Source organism: Oryctolagus cuniculus, chromosome 16, assembly GCF_964237555.1.
Source record: "Oryctolagus cuniculus chromosome 16, mOryCun1.1, whole genome shotgun sequence".
NCBI lineage: Eukaryota > Metazoa > Chordata > Mammalia > Lagomorpha > Leporidae > Oryctolagus > Oryctolagus cuniculus.
In genome coordinates, this window is record NC_091447.1 from 26,813,834 (window position 1) to 26,830,920 (window position 17,087).

The 17,087-nt window shown below is 38.5% G+C and overlaps 1 protein-coding gene across 7 annotated transcripts in view; it reads left to right on the forward strand.

Moving 5' to 3' along the window:
- ANLN (anillin, actin binding protein) overlaps nucleotides 1-17,087 on the forward strand; it is an 85,039-nt gene that overhangs the window by 44,823 nt on the left and 23,129 nt on the right. For 5 of the 7 annotated variants that reach the window (XM_051853292.2, XM_070059720.1, XM_070059722.1 and 2 more), the window contains exons 8-17: nucleotides 2,713-2,839; nucleotides 8,311-8,421; nucleotides 9,149-9,372; nucleotides 10,768-10,913; nucleotides 11,183-11,330; nucleotides 11,971-12,106; nucleotides 13,269-13,451; nucleotides 15,033-15,159; nucleotides 15,984-16,032; nucleotides 16,125-16,181. In XM_051853292.2, the coding sequence (XP_051709252.2) occupies nucleotides 2,713-2,839; nucleotides 8,311-8,421; nucleotides 9,149-9,372; nucleotides 10,768-10,913; nucleotides 11,183-11,330; nucleotides 11,971-12,106; nucleotides 13,269-13,451; nucleotides 15,033-15,159; nucleotides 15,984-16,032; nucleotides 16,125-16,181 (1,308 nt within the window). The remainder of the gene's footprint in view (nucleotides 1-2,712; nucleotides 2,840-8,310; nucleotides 8,422-9,148; nucleotides 9,373-10,767; nucleotides 10,914-11,182; nucleotides 11,331-11,970; nucleotides 12,107-13,268; nucleotides 13,452-15,032; nucleotides 15,160-15,983; nucleotides 16,033-16,124; nucleotides 16,182-17,087) is intronic. The other 2 variants (XM_070059721.1, XM_008261642.4) reach the window with 1 other exon arrangement.

A 17,087-nucleotide genomic window follows, 5' to 3' on the forward strand; every position in this document is an offset into this window, starting at 1 on the left:
AGCACTAGCCTTTTGCTTCTTGATCGCGCTTCTATTTGAACCTTCTTCACTTGATTGCCAGTGTGTCATTCTCATGATTTTCCTCCAGCATCTCTGGAGAGTAGAGGGCTGTGGTTCTTAAACTATTTTGTACTAAATAATTCCTGATTAGTCTGTTAAATTCCTTTCCAGACAGTGGCGTGTATACATGTAAACAAAATTCTGAACACAATTAAGAGTTCTGGGGTCCTTTGGCCCCCAAAAGCTCAGGGGTCAAAGAGGTAGGAGAAAAATACAGTTGAGAGAGTGTGCTGTTCTTAAAGTCAAGGGAAGAAAAAGCCTTTTGAGAAGGAAGGAGTGGTTGATCCTGTCAAGTGTTGTCCAATGTGGGTTACGTGGAGCCCTCTGGACTTTGAGGGAGCATGCTGTAACATTGCAGGAGCAGTTTTAGTGAGCTGGTAGGGCAGAATGCAGGTAGTAACAGGTTGGAGAGGGCTTGAGAAGTGAGGAGCAGGACCAGTGAATACAGGCAATTTGTAGACCTTTGTTCTAAAGAGGAGAGACAAGGGAGGTGATGGCTGGAGAGAATGAGAAAGCAAAGTATGGTTTGTGGTTGTTTTGTCTTTTTGAGACTTCAAGTCAATTTTTTGTTGATGGGAAAGAGCTAGTAAAAAGTTGAAGATAGAGGAGGAAAAGGTGATAATTGATGGGATGAAATGAGATTGGATGAACTTAAAGGACTGTGAAAGAAAGAGAATTGATGAGGAAATCTGCTGGTGTGTTAAGAAGGAAGAAGGGGAGCCAGTGCTCTGGCACAGTGGATTAACGCCCCCGCCTGCAGTGCTGGCATCCCATATGGGTGCCAGTTTGAGTCCTGGCTATTCCACTTCCTTCCAGCTCTGCTATGGCCTGGGAAAGCAGTACAAGATGGCCCAAGTTCTTGGGCACCTGCACCCACGTGGGAGACCCGGATGAAGCTCTTAGCTCCTAGCTTCAGATCAGTTCAGCACTGGCCATTGTGGCCAATTGGGGAGTGAACCATTGGATATAAGACCCCTCCCCCCTCTGGGTCTACCACTCTATGTAACTGTCTTTCAAATAAATAAAATAAACCTTTAAAAAAAAAAAGGAAGAAGGGAAGTGATGTGGGGATTGATAGACCTATGATGGCAGAATGTTTTGTTCATTGTTAGGAAAAGGATGGTGGCAGACGAAATACTTCCTGGAGGATGGAAGAGATGGCTGACTCAGAAATAAAAGAAATATGGAATAGTGTCTATGAGGTGCTGATGGGATCTGAGAACCTAAATTTATAGTGAAACCAAATTCCAAAGTTGTGATTTCTCTAGGTATATCTAAGGAGCCTGGATATAAACTGGAGAAGTTGGGTTGGTTGTAGGTTAGGTTTTGCCAGATGAGTGGAGCTATGGTTGAGGTGAGGAGATTGAAGATACTGGCAAGATAATGGTTGCAGTAAAGGGTAATGATGTCTTGCCTAGATGAAGCTGTAAAGATATACGCAGAGACAAAAGGAAGAAAAGCAGCAGATGGCCAGAGATCCTCATGAGACCACAAAACAGGCTCTGTCGGAATTCCTGAGCAAGAAAGCTAGAAGTGATTGGAGATGTGGTGAGCATGGGATATTTGAGTTTAGGATTTCAGAGCATAAACAGATTTCAAATGGTGGCCAAGTTGGAGTGGTGATGAAAGTCTTTGGAACTGAATTCTTCATGCAACTGAGAAGCCGAGGTTTTTGTTGGAAAGTCCTTGTGGCTACTTTTATCACTCAGGTGATGGCAGGTCTTGAACTAGAGAAATGTTGGGGGAATGCAGAGGGTTATTCACAGATACTAAGGATTTGGAGTGGGATGGGGAGTGCACTGTGAATAGATGACTTGTGCCTCAAAGGAGCAGGAGCAGTCTAAAGGCTTAATAAGAGCATAGGAATATTATTAGAACCCAAGGAAGAGGTTGTCCTTTCAGGTAGCAGGGATTAGGAGAGACAAGAGTCTTTATTTCAGAAGTTTGCAGGGTAAGTCCTTTTGTCACAGAGGTGAGGTTTCTGTTAGGACTAGAAAGTGGGGAAATACATAGTGCAGAGGATGAGGTTGTGGGAGTGGAAGAGGCTTGATGGGCACATTAATGTATTTTTGGAGAGGGCTGTGGGGGGAGTTTGACTTCGTTGGGAGACAGCACAGAGTAGTGTGCAGCTGAGACTAGTGTAGAAGGTAAAGGTAATAAGGCTATTATAAGAGTTAATATGCCAGGCCTCTGTTGGTACCTTTAACACAATATTGAATCCTCACAGTGTTACTGTGAATTAGGTAATAATGTAATTCTCCTTTATCTGAGTGAGGACTAAGAAGGAACTGTCACCAGATTATACAGGTGTCAGTTTAGATAAGTGACACAGGGGAAATCATTTTTCACATTTGTGACTTTCACTTTAATTATTTTATCTAAAACTGAACTCTGGTGTGAAATTTCACTCTTCTTGGCTCCTAGTTTCTAATAAAAATTTTACATACTGGGCGTTTACCAAGAATATGAACCAGCATGGAGGGCTTGTTGTGTTCTGAACAAGGATGGGCCCTGACCTGTACATAGTCTTATTCTGAGTAAACTTACATAGAATAATGTTTAATAATTATCTTGTTTCATTCAGTAATGTGTAAAATGATAAAATCTATATCTTTGAGAAATAAAATTTACCTCCTTATGTACTTTTTGCAGGAAATATCCTGTCAAAACACTCCCCTCAGGAAACATCAAGTTGTTTCAGATACCCCGTCACTTCCAGTAACAGAAAAGGTAACAGAAAATCAGACACCAGAGAAAACTTCCAATACAGAATCTACAGGTCAGTGTTTCCTATTTCTGCCTCTCTTAAAATGTGGCTTTCAGTCTACCACAGATTTCAAAGTTGGATTGGAAAGCAGAAATACTGCTGTGGTGGAGAATCATCCATTTCCTTATTTCCACTCCACTTTTTCATTTGGAACCTTGCAATGTGCTTCTGCCTTAGTTATCTTTCTAGAGTGAAACCTCTTACTCTTGAAGAGTGTGTAATTTCTACATTTTTTGAAGAAAAATTCAGAAGTATTTATTGAATTTAAAATGTGCATGCTCTTTTCCTTTTCTTTTCATCTTGTTTGAAAGTCAGAAGGGCAGAGATATTTGCTTTGCTAGTTCACTCCCCAGAACTCAGTCTGGGTCTCCCAAGTACTCAAGCCATCACCTGCTGCCTCCCACTGTGTGTAGTAGCAGAAAGCTGGCTCAGAAATGAAGTAACCAGCACTCCAGCTAGGCCTTCTAATATGGGATGTGGGCGTCCCAAGCAGCAGCTTAACTCTCTTCCAAACGCCCTCATCTGCATGCTAGTAATTCATCTTTTCAAGTGTTTTTAATGAGATGAATTCTTAAACTGTTAAGCAAAGATATGTGTTTTAATAAATTCATCATAGTTAAGGGACAAATATCATATGTTCTCCCTGATCGGTGACAACTAACCGAGCACCAAAAAGAAAACCTGTTGAAGTGAAATGGACACTATGAGAAACGGTGACTTGATCAGCCCTTGCCCTGACTGTTGATGAACAACTTGATACTTTATCCCTTTTAGTATTTTTTTCTGTTTGTTCTACTTAATACTATTGGTTGAATTCTGTAATTAATACACAATTATTCTTAAGTGTTGAAACTTAACTGAAAAGTGATCCCTGTTAAATATAGGAGTGGGAATAAGAGAAGGAAGAGATGTATAATTTGGGACATGCTCAATCAGACTTGCCCCAAATGGTAGAGTTAGAAACATACCAGGGGATTCCAGTTCAGTCCCATCAAGGTGGCATGTACCAATGCCATCTCACTAGTCCCAGTGATCAATTTCTGTTCACAATTGATCATAATGATAGGACTAAGAACCAAAGGGATCACATAAACAAGACTAGTGTCTGCAAATACTAACTGATAGAATAACAAAGGGAGAGCACGATCCAACATGGGAAGTGGGATACACAGCAGACTCATAGAATAGTGGATGTCCTAAACAGCACTCTGGCCTCAGAATCAGCCCTTAAGGCATGTGGATCCAGGTGAAAAGCCCATGAGAGTATTTCAGGCATGGAAAGCCAAGACACTCTGGCAAAAACAAAACAAAACACCTAAATGAATGATCTCTGCAAGTGAAATCCCAGTGGAAAGAACAGGTTATCAAAGAAAGAGGTACCTTTCTCTGAAGGGAGGAGAGAACTTCCACTTTGACTATGACCCTGTGGGAATAAGATCGAAGTCGGTGAACTCAAAAGGCTTCCATAGCCTTGGCAACTCATGACTAGAGCCTAGGTTGATTACTGACACCATAAACAAGAGTGTCAGTTTGTTAAGTCAACAACAGGAGTCACTGTGCACTTACTCCTCATGTAGGATCTCTGTCCTTAATGTGCTGTACATTGTGATCTAATGCTATAACTAGTACTCAAACAGTATTTTTCACTTTGTGTTTCTGTGTGGGTGCAAACTGTTGAAATCTTTACTTAATATATACTAAACTGATCTTCTGTATATAAAGAGAATCAAAAATGAATCTTGATGTGAATGGAAGGGGAGAGAGAGCGGGGGGGTGGGAGGAAAGTTATAGGGGGGGGAGAGCCATTATAATCCATAAGCTGTACTTTGGAAATTATATTCATTAAATAAAAGTTAAAAAAAAAGAAAAAATTCATTATAATGCTGTTTATGGTGGTAATAAGACTTTAATTGGCAGGGCCAGCATTGGCGCAAGGGGTTAAGCTGCTGCCTGTAATGCTGGTGTCCCATGTGACCACTGGTTCAAGTCCCAGCTGCTCCACTTCCAATCCAGCTCTCTGCTGATGGCCTGGGAGGGAAGCGAAGGATGCCCCAAGTGCTTGGGCCCCCACACCCGCCTGGGAGACTCCGAAGAAAGAAGCTCCTGGCTCCTGACTTTGGCCTGGCCCAGCCTTGGCCATTTGGGGAGTGAATCACTGGATGGAAGATCTCTCTCACTTCATCTCCCTCCCACCTTCTCCCTCTCTCTTTCTCTCTCTCTCCCTATAACTCTGCCTTTCAAATAAATAAGTCTTTTAAAAAATCATTAAGGTGGTAATTGTTATGTAATATGTTTTCAACCACAATTTTTTAAAATGCTTATTAATTTTACTTGAAAAGCAGAACCCAGAGAGGGAGAGAAAGAGTGGGAAGGGAGGGAAAAAGGGATGGGAAAGGAGAAAGAGAAAGATTTTCCATCCACTGGTTAACTTCCAAATGCCTACAATGGCCAGGCTGAAGCCAAAAGCCTAGAACTCCATACAGGCCCCTATCCTGGGTTGCAGGGGCACAAGCACCTGCTTCCCAAACATCTGCTGCATCCCAGGATACATCAGCAAGGAGCTAGATGGGAAGCAGAGAAGCCAGGACTTGAACAGGCACTCAGGTATGGGATATATTAAGTCCCAAGTGGCAGCTTAATCCAGTGTACCTCAATGCCCATCCAGTACCACAATTTTAAAAATAAAATTTTTCAAATATAAGTGTGATGTATTAAATGTCATTACAAAGCTACCTTATTCTTTTAGTCAGCTATACAATATTTGATTACATGGATTTAACAATTAATTTAAATAGTCTTTTACTGAGGGTCATTTAGGTCAATTAAAGTCTTTTTTTTTAAAGATTTATTATTTGAAATGCAGAGTTGCAGTGAGAGGGAGAGACAGAGAGAGATCTTCCATCAGTTGGTTCACTTCCCAAATGGCTGCAACAGCTAAGTCAGACTGAAGTCAGGAGCCAGGAGCTTTATACTGGTCTTCCATAGGGGCAGTAAGAGCACAAGTACTTAGGCCATCCTCTACTGCTTGCCCAGGCACATTAGCAAGGAGCTGGATCAGAAATGGAACAGCCAGGACTCGAACCAGTGGTCATATTGAATGCCAGCATTATAGGTGGTGGCCTCACCTGCTATGCCACAGTGCCAGCCCCCACCTTAATCATTTTTTTTAAATTATTTAAAAAATTCTGGTTAACATGTAATACTCATAAAAATGTAGTACAATGCAATATTTCAACCCATATACATTGCATAAACTGATCAAATCAGGCAACTAGCCCAACCCTTATCGTTTTTGTGTGTATTTGTAGCCTACCAGCTCCTACTAGTTCTCTGTATTGAATATAATACATTGTTATAAACTATAGTCACCTCCTATAGGGTAGAACACTAGAACTAAATACTTCTTCCTGACTGTGTTGATACCTATTTTCCAACCTGTAGAATCCCTGTTCCCCCTACCCTTTCCAGCCTTTACTAATCACTATTCTAAATTCAGATCAACTACTAATTTTTTTTTGTACTTCCACATATGAGAGAACATGTGGTGTTTATCTTTCACTGTCTGGCTTATTTCAGTTAACATAAAGATCTCCAGTTCCATAGTTCCATTCATGTTGCTGAAAATGTCAGGATTTCATTCTTTTCTTATGGCTAGATAACATTTTATTGTGTATATGTACCATATTTTCTTTATCCATTCGTGGATTGATGGACAGCTAGGTTGATTCCCTGTCTTTGCTATTATAATTATTGTTGAAATGAACATGGGAGTACAGGTATCCCTTTGATAGGCAGATTTTATTTCCTTCATATATATAGCCAGAAGGGGGATAGCTGGGTAAGATGGTAGGTTTGGTCTATTTTTAATTTTTTGAGGAACCTCCATATTCTTCATAAAGGCTCTACTGATTTGCATTTCCAACACCAGTATATAAGGATTCCTTTTTCTTCACATCTTTGCCAGCATTTATTATTTTTTGCTCTTTTGATAATAGTTGTTCTAGCTCATTGTGGCTTTATTGAGCAGTTTTTCGTATATTTGTTAACCATTTGCATTTCTTTTGAGTAGTCTATTCAGATCCTTTGCCCGTTTCTTAACTGGGTTATTTTGTTGTTGTTGGTTCTTAATCCTTTGTAAGATCAATAATTTACAAATATTCTTTCTCATTTTGTCAGTTGTCTCTGCACTGTTGATTGTTTCTTAGTTTAATATACTACTGTTTATCCAGTTGTGCTTTTGTTGCCTGTTTTTTGGGGGTCTTTATCCAAAAATCTTTTCCCTATACCAATGTCTTGAAGTGTTTCCCCTATGTTTTCTTCTATGAGTTTTTGTAGTTTTGGGCCTTACATTTGGGTCTTTATTCTATTTTGAGTTACTTTTTATATATTATGGAAAATAAGAGTGCAACTTCATTATGTTGCATGTGGATATCCAGTTTTCCCAGTGCGCATTGCTGAATGCTGTCATCTTGGTGCTCTTGTGTGAGGTGTAGGTAAGGGTCTCGTTTCGTGCACACAAGGGATCTTTTCCCAGCACCATCTGTTGAAGAGACTGTTCTTTCTCCTTTTTTTTTTTTTTTTTAACATTTTCAACATATAAGATAATCATCTATGAACAGAGATAATTTTGCTACTTCCTTTTTAATTGGATGCCTTTTATTTCTTTTTCTTGTCCTTTGGCTAAGACTTCCAGTAATATGTTGAAGAAGTAATGAAAGCAAGTATTTTTGTCTTGTTGATCTTAGAGGGAAAGCATTCAGTTTTTCATCAATGAGTATAAAGTTAACTGAGGGCTTTTCAGACTTGGCCTTTATTAAGTTGAAGGTAGTTTTATTCTATTCCAATGTTTAAGTGATTTTTATTGACTGGAAACAAATTGTAGAGTAGTATGTGTAGTACAATCAATCACTTTCTAATAAAATGAAACAAAAGTATATATACAATGAAAAACAAGCAATGTGTTACCTGGTAATATTATTGTCCCCAAGAAGGTGAGGAGGAAGAGAAAGTTGAGAGGACAGTATTTTGGATGGTTCTTTCCTTCAACTGTTTATAGACTTAAATATTTTAAAACAAATGCCAAGTTTTATAATGAGAAAAAAACCCTAGATCTTTAATTTAAAAATTCTGGGTTCTAAGGCAGGCATTTGGCCTAGTGATTAAGATACCTGTGTCCCACATTGGAGTGCCTGGGTTTGATACCTGGTTTAGGCTCCTGACTCCGACTGCCTGCTAATGTAAACCTTGGGAGGCAGCTGTGATGGCCTAAGTGGTTGGGTCTCTGCCACCCACATAGGAGACCTGGGTTGAGTTCCTTGCTCCTGGCTTTAGCCTGGTCCAGTTCTAGCTGTTGCAGGCATTTGAGGTGTGAACCAGAGGATGGAGGTCCCTTTCTTTGTCTTACTCTCTGTGTCTCTCAAATTTTCCTTGAAAAATTCTATATTCTTATGTATGTTAAAATGACCTTTCCTAAAATTTTTTAGGTTTCACTGAAAGCAAAATGACGAAGTCTAGCCCTTTGAAAATAACATTGTTTTTAGAAGAGGAGAAGTCCTTAAAAGTAATATCAGATCCAAAGATTGAGCATCAGACTGGTTGGTTTTAATCTTTATTTCTTATTAACTTAGGTATACTGTAAGAATTAATAGATTGGTAGAAGCATATAACTTGGATATATATAGTATTATTTACCTCAAAATATATTAATTTTATGATTCTTTTTTTTTTTTAAATTAAGAAGTACTCTAACTTCCACAAGGATGTGGTACAGTTAACAGTTACTGTTAGGTCATAGACCCCTGTGAAAAGCTGATTAAGATCATCACTCACTTTCACAGGGAGGGGAAATCTGCCCCCCCACCTCTTCTGCAGATACTGTTATAAGCTTCAGAAGCCCCTGAAGTTTATCTGTGAACCCTACCTTACGTGACATTAATGTTTTCCTATTACTGACTGCTTTGTGAAAGGGCAGCTTCCAACAACAGAAAAAGAGTAATTTGAAAGGACATTTTTGGAAAACCTGAAGCTTTTGGCTGTCATGTAGAATTTTAGTTCTTAATTTATACTTTCTTGAATTGAAAGCATTTATTTGGCTTTTAGTAGATCCAACTTTCATATCTTAGAAAATGTCTTTAGAACTTTGAGAATTATCTTGCTTTTGTGTATTAGTATTGTTTTATTGCTATTTTGTTTAGAAGGGGCTTTTTCTTCAGGCTTTCCCCTCTTAATCCAGTAAACTTCTGAATGTTAGGTCTACTCTGCTGTACCTTTAGTTGTTACGGGTCTGAATCACAGTATCTACTTATTTGCAATACTTTTCAGAAGTGGTACGTGAAGTTGAGATGAATGTGGATGATGATGATATCAATAGTTCAAAAGTAATTAATGACATCTTCAGTGATGTCCTAGAAGAAGGTGAACTAGATGTGGAAAAGAGCCAAGAGGAGATGGATCAAGAGGAAGCAGAACAGGAAGATGCATTAAATATCTCCTCAATGTCTCTACTTGCTCCATTAGCACAGACAGTTGGTGTGGTAAGTTCTGAGGTAAGAAAAGACTAAATGTAAGCAGGTCCCTGACATAAATACACTAAAGAGTAGCAGGGTTTGCCCTTTTTTTCTTGCTGGTTGATAAGCATGTGGCTTTCTGTAGCCAGAGGGATTTTACAAACCTGATGAAAATTCTTTGAAACAAGAGCTTAAAACTTTTCAGTGGTTTTCTGTTGACCTTAGACAAAGTTCAAACAGTAGCATGACTTAAAATTTAATATGAGGGGCCCGGCGCTGTGACGTAGTGGGTTAAGCCGCTGCCTGCAGTGCCATGCATCCCATATGGGTGCCAGTTCAAGACCTGGCTGCTCCACTTCTGATCCAGATCTCTGCTGTGGCCTGAGAAAACAGTAGAGGATGGCCTAAATCGTTGGGCCCCTGCACCCATGTGGGAGATGCGGAGGAAGCTCCTGGCTCCTGGCTTCGGATCAGCGCAGCTCTGGCCATTGTGGCTAATTGGGGAGTAAACCAGTGGATGGAAGACTTTCCTCTCTCTGCCTCTCCTTCTATCTCTGTGTAACTCTGACTTTCAAATAAATAAATAAATCTTTAAAGAAAATTTAATATGAGACATTTGGGCTCAAGTCCTGACTCTGTCATTTACTGATTTTTTTATTAGATTATTTACACAGTTCCCTCATCTCATAAATGAGTTTAACAGTAGCACCTTTCCCATGAGGTAGATGTGAATGTTTTTCATATTAATGAGTTAGACTAACACCAGATGTATAGCTAACATTTATTGAGAGCTAACTACTGTTTGAAGCTGTCAATCTAAGTGGCATCTGCAACTCTGGAGATAGATTGGTTTAGTTAGAAATATTTAAAAAAAATTTTTATTTATATGAAAGTAAGAGATACAGAGAGACAGGGAGAGACAGACAAAGAAGCCTTCCATCTGCTGGTTTATTCCCCAAATGGCCATGATGATCAAGGCTGAGCCAGTCTGAAGCCAGGAGCCTAGAACTCCACTGGGTCTCCCATGTGCGTGATAGGGGTCGAAGTTCTTGGGCCATGATCCACTGCATCCCCAGGCACATTAGCAGCGAGCTAGATCAGAAACAAAGCTGCCGGGACTCGAACTTGGGCACCAGTATGGGATGCAGCGTCATAGGTGGCAGCTTAATCCACAGCGCCACAGCGCATGTCCTAGAAAATTAGTTAGAAATGTTTTTAAAGAGTTACCAATGTTTCAGTTGTTTTCTTACTGTTGTTTATCAATTTTTTAGGAGCCTGTTTTAGTTTGCTTTGTTTACTATGGATCAATTGTCTTATTGGATACTTGTTTCTGAATAATGAAGAATTAATTTATTGTCTTAAAATTAAATGAATTATTTAGAATCAAGGTAATCATCCATAGAGTTTACTTATAACTGATGTGCTTTTGTGCAGGGTTTAGTCTCCTCGCCTAGATTGGAACTGAAAGGTACTAGCATAAGTGATGAAAGTCCAAAACCAGGAAAATTCCAAAGAACCCGTGTCCCTCGAGCTGAGTCTGGCGATAGCATTGGCTCTGAGGATCGTGATCTCCTTTACAGGTAAGAACGTTTCTGGAGGAGACTCACTTACTAAGAGTCATGATTTCTCTTGTTCTATAACTGATAATTACAGTGTTAATAATTCACCTGCATAGAAGTTTGGAATAACTTTTATTAGATTCTCTTTTACCAAATGACATCTCCATTTTGGTAAAATGCTTCCCTGATATGTTCAGTATAAATATCAAAATCTGGTGATATGTTCAATAAGAGATACTGTTCAATGTGTATTGCTGGATTTCTAATAGAGTGTAACTTATTTCCTGAAGCATTGATGCATATAGATCTCAGAGATTCAAAGAAACAGAACGTCCTTCAATAAAGCAGGTGATTGTTCGGAAAGAAGATACTGCTTCAAGATTAGATGAAAAAAAGGATGCCTTTCCTTGTCAAGTTAATATCAAACAAAAAATGCAGGTAAGCTCTTCTGTGGGAAGGGAATTTGGAAAGCTTGTTGTACTAGATTGTGAAGTCTTTGGGGACAAGGGCCCAGACTTTTTTTTATCTCTAATTAGAATGGTGTCTGATGCATAGACACTCAAGAAGTCACTCTTGAATTTAGTTTAACATCAGGAAAGTACTCTTTTTCTTTTCTTTTCTTTTTTAAGTTGGAAATTTGATGTTGCTGAAATATTTTTGTAATAAATATCTTTAAAGTATAGCTATCAACTGAGTGATGGTATAAAGTGTGAAATTTATTTTTCCCTTTGAGTTTTTTTATGCTAAGGAAAGCATTTTTTAAAAGAAAAGATGATTATAATTTTAATTAAATGAATTAGATACATTTTAAATTTTTACTTTGTTGGGCATATCCCCAACTGTACTTTTAGTAAGTATGAATTGGAAGTCTTTTCAAAAGGAAGAATGTTTATATTTAATTAATCTAAGATGTTAAATTTATTTGCACAGTCCAGAAACTTGAAGAGTAAAACTAAAACATTTTGACTTGACTTTGGAAGTTTTAGAAATTATCCAAACATATTAGGTAGAATTACAGTTTAAAGTGAAAACGGTGATTAAGCTGTATATTTTTTCCTCCACTCATTGGTTCCACTAGGAACTCAATAATGAGATAAATTTGCAGCAGACAGTGATCTATCAAGCTAGCCAAGCTCTTAACTGCTGTGTGGATGAAGAACATGGAAAAGGGTCACTAGAAGAAGCGGAAGCAGAAAGACTTCTTCTGATTGCAAGTACGTGTGATGTGCATGAAATCATTCCAACACAATTTCCAACCAAGTAAAACTCGTCTCCTTTAGTATAATCAGAAACTGAGTGACAGAGAGAGAGAGAGACAGAGATCTTCCAGCTACTGGTTGATTCTAATTGGCTGCAACAGCCAGATCTGGGCCAGGCCAAAGCCAGTAGCTAGGAATTCCATCCAGGTCATCCACATGGGTGGCAGGGGCCCAGGTATTTGGGCCATCCTCTACTGCTTTCCCAGACACACTGTCAAGATGCTGGATCAGAGTAAAGTCGCTACAACTCTAATCACCACTGTGATATGGGATTCTGTTGTTGTAGGTGGCAGTTCACCTTGCTGCACCATAGTGCTGGCCCCTTTGCTTTTTTTAGATTTATTTATTTATTTGAAAAGATTACAGAGAGAGAAGGAGAGACAGAAAAATTTTCCATCTGCTAGTTCACCCCCGAGAAGGCCACAATGGCTGAGGCTGGGCCAGGCCAAGCTAGGAGCCAGGAGGTTCTTCCAGGTCTCTGACACCGGTAACAGGGACCACACTCCTGGGTCATCTTCTGCTGCTTTTCTCAGGCCAAGAAAACAGATCAAAAGTTGATATGTTAAATTATAAGGACTTGGGGGCCAGCGCCATGGCTCACTTAGTTAATACTCCTCCTGCGGCACCGGCATTCCATATGGGCGTCAGGTTCTAGTCCCGGCTGCTCCACTTCCAGTCCAGCTCTCTGCCGTGGCCTGGGAAGGCAGTGGAGGATGGCCCAAGTCCTTGGGCCCTGCACCCGCATGGGAGACCAGGAAGAAGCACCTGGCTCCTGGCTTCGGTTTGGCGCAACGCCGGCTGTAGCAGCCATTTGGGGGGTGAACCAATGGAAAGAAGACCTTTCTCTCTGTCTCTCTCACTGTCTATAACTCTACCTGTAAAATAAAAAAAAAAATAAAAAATAAAAATATTAAAAAAATTATAAGGACTTGATAAACAGATGAGCAATCAAGGTTTCTCCCAACCACCTACCACCTGTTTGTGTAAAGAAAGTTACTGATTATAACTTTTGTCTTATGTACAATTTCCGTATCAGTGCACTCTCTTTAATTGGTCCTCATTGAGAAACAGTTGAAATTTTAATATTTGTAATATTTACTTGTGTATTTTTACATAGCTGAGAAGAGAATACTTTTGATTGATGAGTTGAATAAATTGAAGAATGAAGGGCCTCAGAGGAAGAACAAGGCTGGTCCCAAATCCCAAAATGAATTTGTCCCATCCAAAGGATCAGTTACTTTGTCAGAGATCCGCTTGCCTCTAAAAGCAGATTTTGTGTGCAGTACCTCTCAGAAACCAGGTATGGTGATTTTTATTTGCATCACTTCTAGGTCACATGTTACATTAGAAATTGTATAAGAAAGATTTGAATTGTATAAGAAAGGAATAAGTACAACATGCATAAAGATGGAAAGCTTATATGTTGGGCCTTTAGTTCATTTTATCAAAAAATGTATATTAAAAAAACTAAAGAAAAATTTCATTTATGGTGTTACAAATCCTCATAATAATAGACATAGTGCTCTCTAAAACGTAAGGCTAGACGTAATTTTAAACAAAATATTTTTCTCAGATGAGTTATTCCTGACAAAATGGGATCATTTGACTTTAATTAATTATGTAGAAAGGGTTAGAGAATCTAAAAGGAATGGTTTTATTTTAAATTCACCACATTATAAAAATGTGTTTATAATTCCTGACTGGCTGTGTGGGTGGTGAGCACCTCAATGGAGATACTTCTTTTAAAATTTTATTCCCCTTATCCCCCTGAATTGAATAATATTGGTATACTTTTTTTTTTTTTAAAGATTTATTTATTTTATTTGAAAGGCAGAGTTAGAGAAGGAGAGACAAAGAGAGCTCTGTCTCTGGGTCACCCCCTAAATGGCTGCAATGGCTGGAGCTGGGCCAGACTGAAGCCAGAAGCCAGAAACTTCTTCCAGGTCACCCATGTGGGTGCAAGGGCCCAAGCACTTAGAGTTTTCTGCTGCTTTCCCAGACACATTAGCAGGGAGCTGGACCAGAAGTAGAGCAGGTGGGAATTGAACTGGCACCTGTATGGGATGCTGGCAATGCAGATGGCAGCTAAGCCCACTACACCACAGCGCTGGCCCCAGTAAACTTTTCTGAGCTTGGTATTTTACTAAAAACCTTACATAAGCAAAGTGGGTAAAGTAGAATGATAGCACAATGACAAACCCACAGGGTAATTCTAGAAAATTTAAGATTAAAGTTTTATTAAATGTTAAAGTTTTTTTTTGAAGGATTTTTAAAGTTTTTATTTGTGGAAGATATTCTCTTTGAGGGAAAGGAAGGCTACCCCTTGGTGAGAAGTGAATTTGAGGTACTTGGAAAAAAAGAATAGAAATCTTGAAAAGTTTGAGCATTATTGTAGGAATAAGGTTAACATGAGTTCCCATTCCTGCTGTTGTCTTATTTTAGTGGGGTATGGGCACAAATCAATCAGTAATTTAGTATGTATCTTGAAATATGTGATTTTTAATTATCAAATAATGAATAAATCTTGCTTTTATTAGAATTTATTTCTGAGTAACTTTCCCAGAAAAAAATAGTATTTTAATCTCAGTTTTGAGGTATGTATTAATAGCTAAAGAATTAGGGGTCAGAGTCAGCAGACACTGAAGAATGTGGTGTTAAGTTATTTCAATTTACATAATAGGGAGAAAGCTTAATGGTGTATATTCCAGGATTAGCTTTTAGCTTTTTATGCCTGGAAAGTTAATTTTAGTAATTTTTAAAGGAAATCTTATATAAATCAGTTGCTGTATTACTTTATTCTTTTCTTTTGGTATTCCAAAATACTGATTAGCTAAATCTAATTTTGCTTCTGTTAATTATATAATATGGTTATGTCTTGCAGATGCAGCAAATTACTATTACTTAATTATACTAAAAGCAGGAGCTGAAAATATGGTAGCCACACCATTAGCAAGTATGTCAAACTCTCTCAATGGTGATGCTCTGACTTTCACCACTACATTTACACTGTAAGTACACTAGGCTTCCCATGGCTCAAACACATTTTGTATTTAATAGAGTTAATAAGGTTTAAGCATGCAAGTGACATCTATAATCTTTGAACTGCTTTATGTTAGTTCTTTTCAAAATGACAATTCATTTTCAGTTTATTGGCTTAATTCTTTTATGTGTTTCTGATATTTCTTTCCATAGAGTAGCAAATTTCTCCCATGTGTCTATAGGTGTGTATGATTTTGAAGTTTTGCATATATTAAATCTGTATATAATTTTTTATATATCCTTTGAATATCATGCTGTACTTAATATATACTTTTTTCAACAATGAAACATCTAAATATATCTCTAAGGGGTTCAGAAAGCTGCTTTCTTAAATTTTTTAAAAATTTATTTGGGGTAGGGAGAGAGAGAATGAGCAAGCGAGAGCATGATAGTGCCTCATCTACTGGTTTACTACACAGATGCTCACACTATCTGGGGCTGGGCCCAGGAACTGGCACTAGGAACTCATCTAGGTCACCCACGTGGGTGGCAGGAATCCAATCACTTGAGCCTCACTGTGCCTCCCAGGATCTGCATCGTCAGGGAGCTGGAGACAGGAGCTGGAGCTGGGCAGGCACTCCAGTGCGGGATCCAGGTGTCTGACTGCTAGGCTGAACACCTGCCCCAGTGTGCTACAGGAAGAGAACAGACTGTTCTCAGTAATTTTTTTATTGTCTTTTGTTAAAAACACAGCAGATTCTTTTATTCTTAGAGCCTTATAACTATTTGTGTCATTTTAATGGTATAACTTGAGATTTTTTTCTTACAATTTTATTTCTTTTCTTTTTTTCAGACAAGATGTATCCAATGATTTTGAAATAAATATTGAAGTTTATAGTTTGGTAAGCAGTTAAAGCTGTCTAAAATTACCAATGTTGTATTCTTCTTAATCATATGAAATTATAAACCAATTATGTTTTGGGTTTGTATGCAGGTTCAAAAGAAAGATCCTTCAGGTCTTGATAAGAAGAAAAAACCGTCTAAATCCAAGGTAAGAAATAGTAGATACTGGGGCCAGTGCTGTGGCGTAGCACGTAAAGCTGCCACCTGCAGTGCCAGTATCCAATATGGGTGCCAGTTCAAGTCCCGGCTGCTCCACTATGATCCAGCTCTCTGCTATGGCCTGGGAAAGCAGTAGTAGATGGCCCAAGTCCTTGGGCCCCTGCACCCACATGGGAGACGCGGAAGAAGCTCCTGGCTCCGACCATTGCAGCCAATTGAAGAGTGAACCAGTGGACGCAAGACCTCTCTCTCTGTGTCTCTTCCTCTCCTCTCTGTGTAACATTGCCTTTTAAATAAATAAATAAATAAATCTTAAAGTAGTAAATACCTAGTAAAAGTATTATAACCAGAAATAGTGAACATCATCATGCCAGTTTTAATTATTATACAGTTTTTAGTGATTATGAAACTTTTCAGTTTTATGCCCTATTTAATCAATATCTATGAATAGTAAAAGTAAGTTTACTGTTAGTGATCATGATCCCAGTATTACCTCTTGATATACCCAAGTTGTTTTCTCTACATTTGCTTGACAACTACTTTTTATAACTGGTTAAACGTTTTCTGAAGGCATTCCTCTGAACTCATATCTTACTAAGTCCTCTAAATCGAGACTAAGAACTATGTGGTCATTTGCAGGCATAAGCAATAGAACCTCCAACCTGTTTTCTACTTTTCTAGGCTGTTCTTTTGTTTTTTTCCTAAATCCTCATCAAAGAGTTTTTTGGCTCTAACAAAAAACAAATGACAATATTAGAAACCTTCATGAAGAACTCAAGTTTAGCTTTTTTTTTCTTTAAGATTTGTTTATTTTATTTGAAAGGCAGAGTTACAGAGAAGCAGAGAGAGAGATCTTTGAGCCACTGGTTCACTTTTCAATTGGCCACAATGGCCG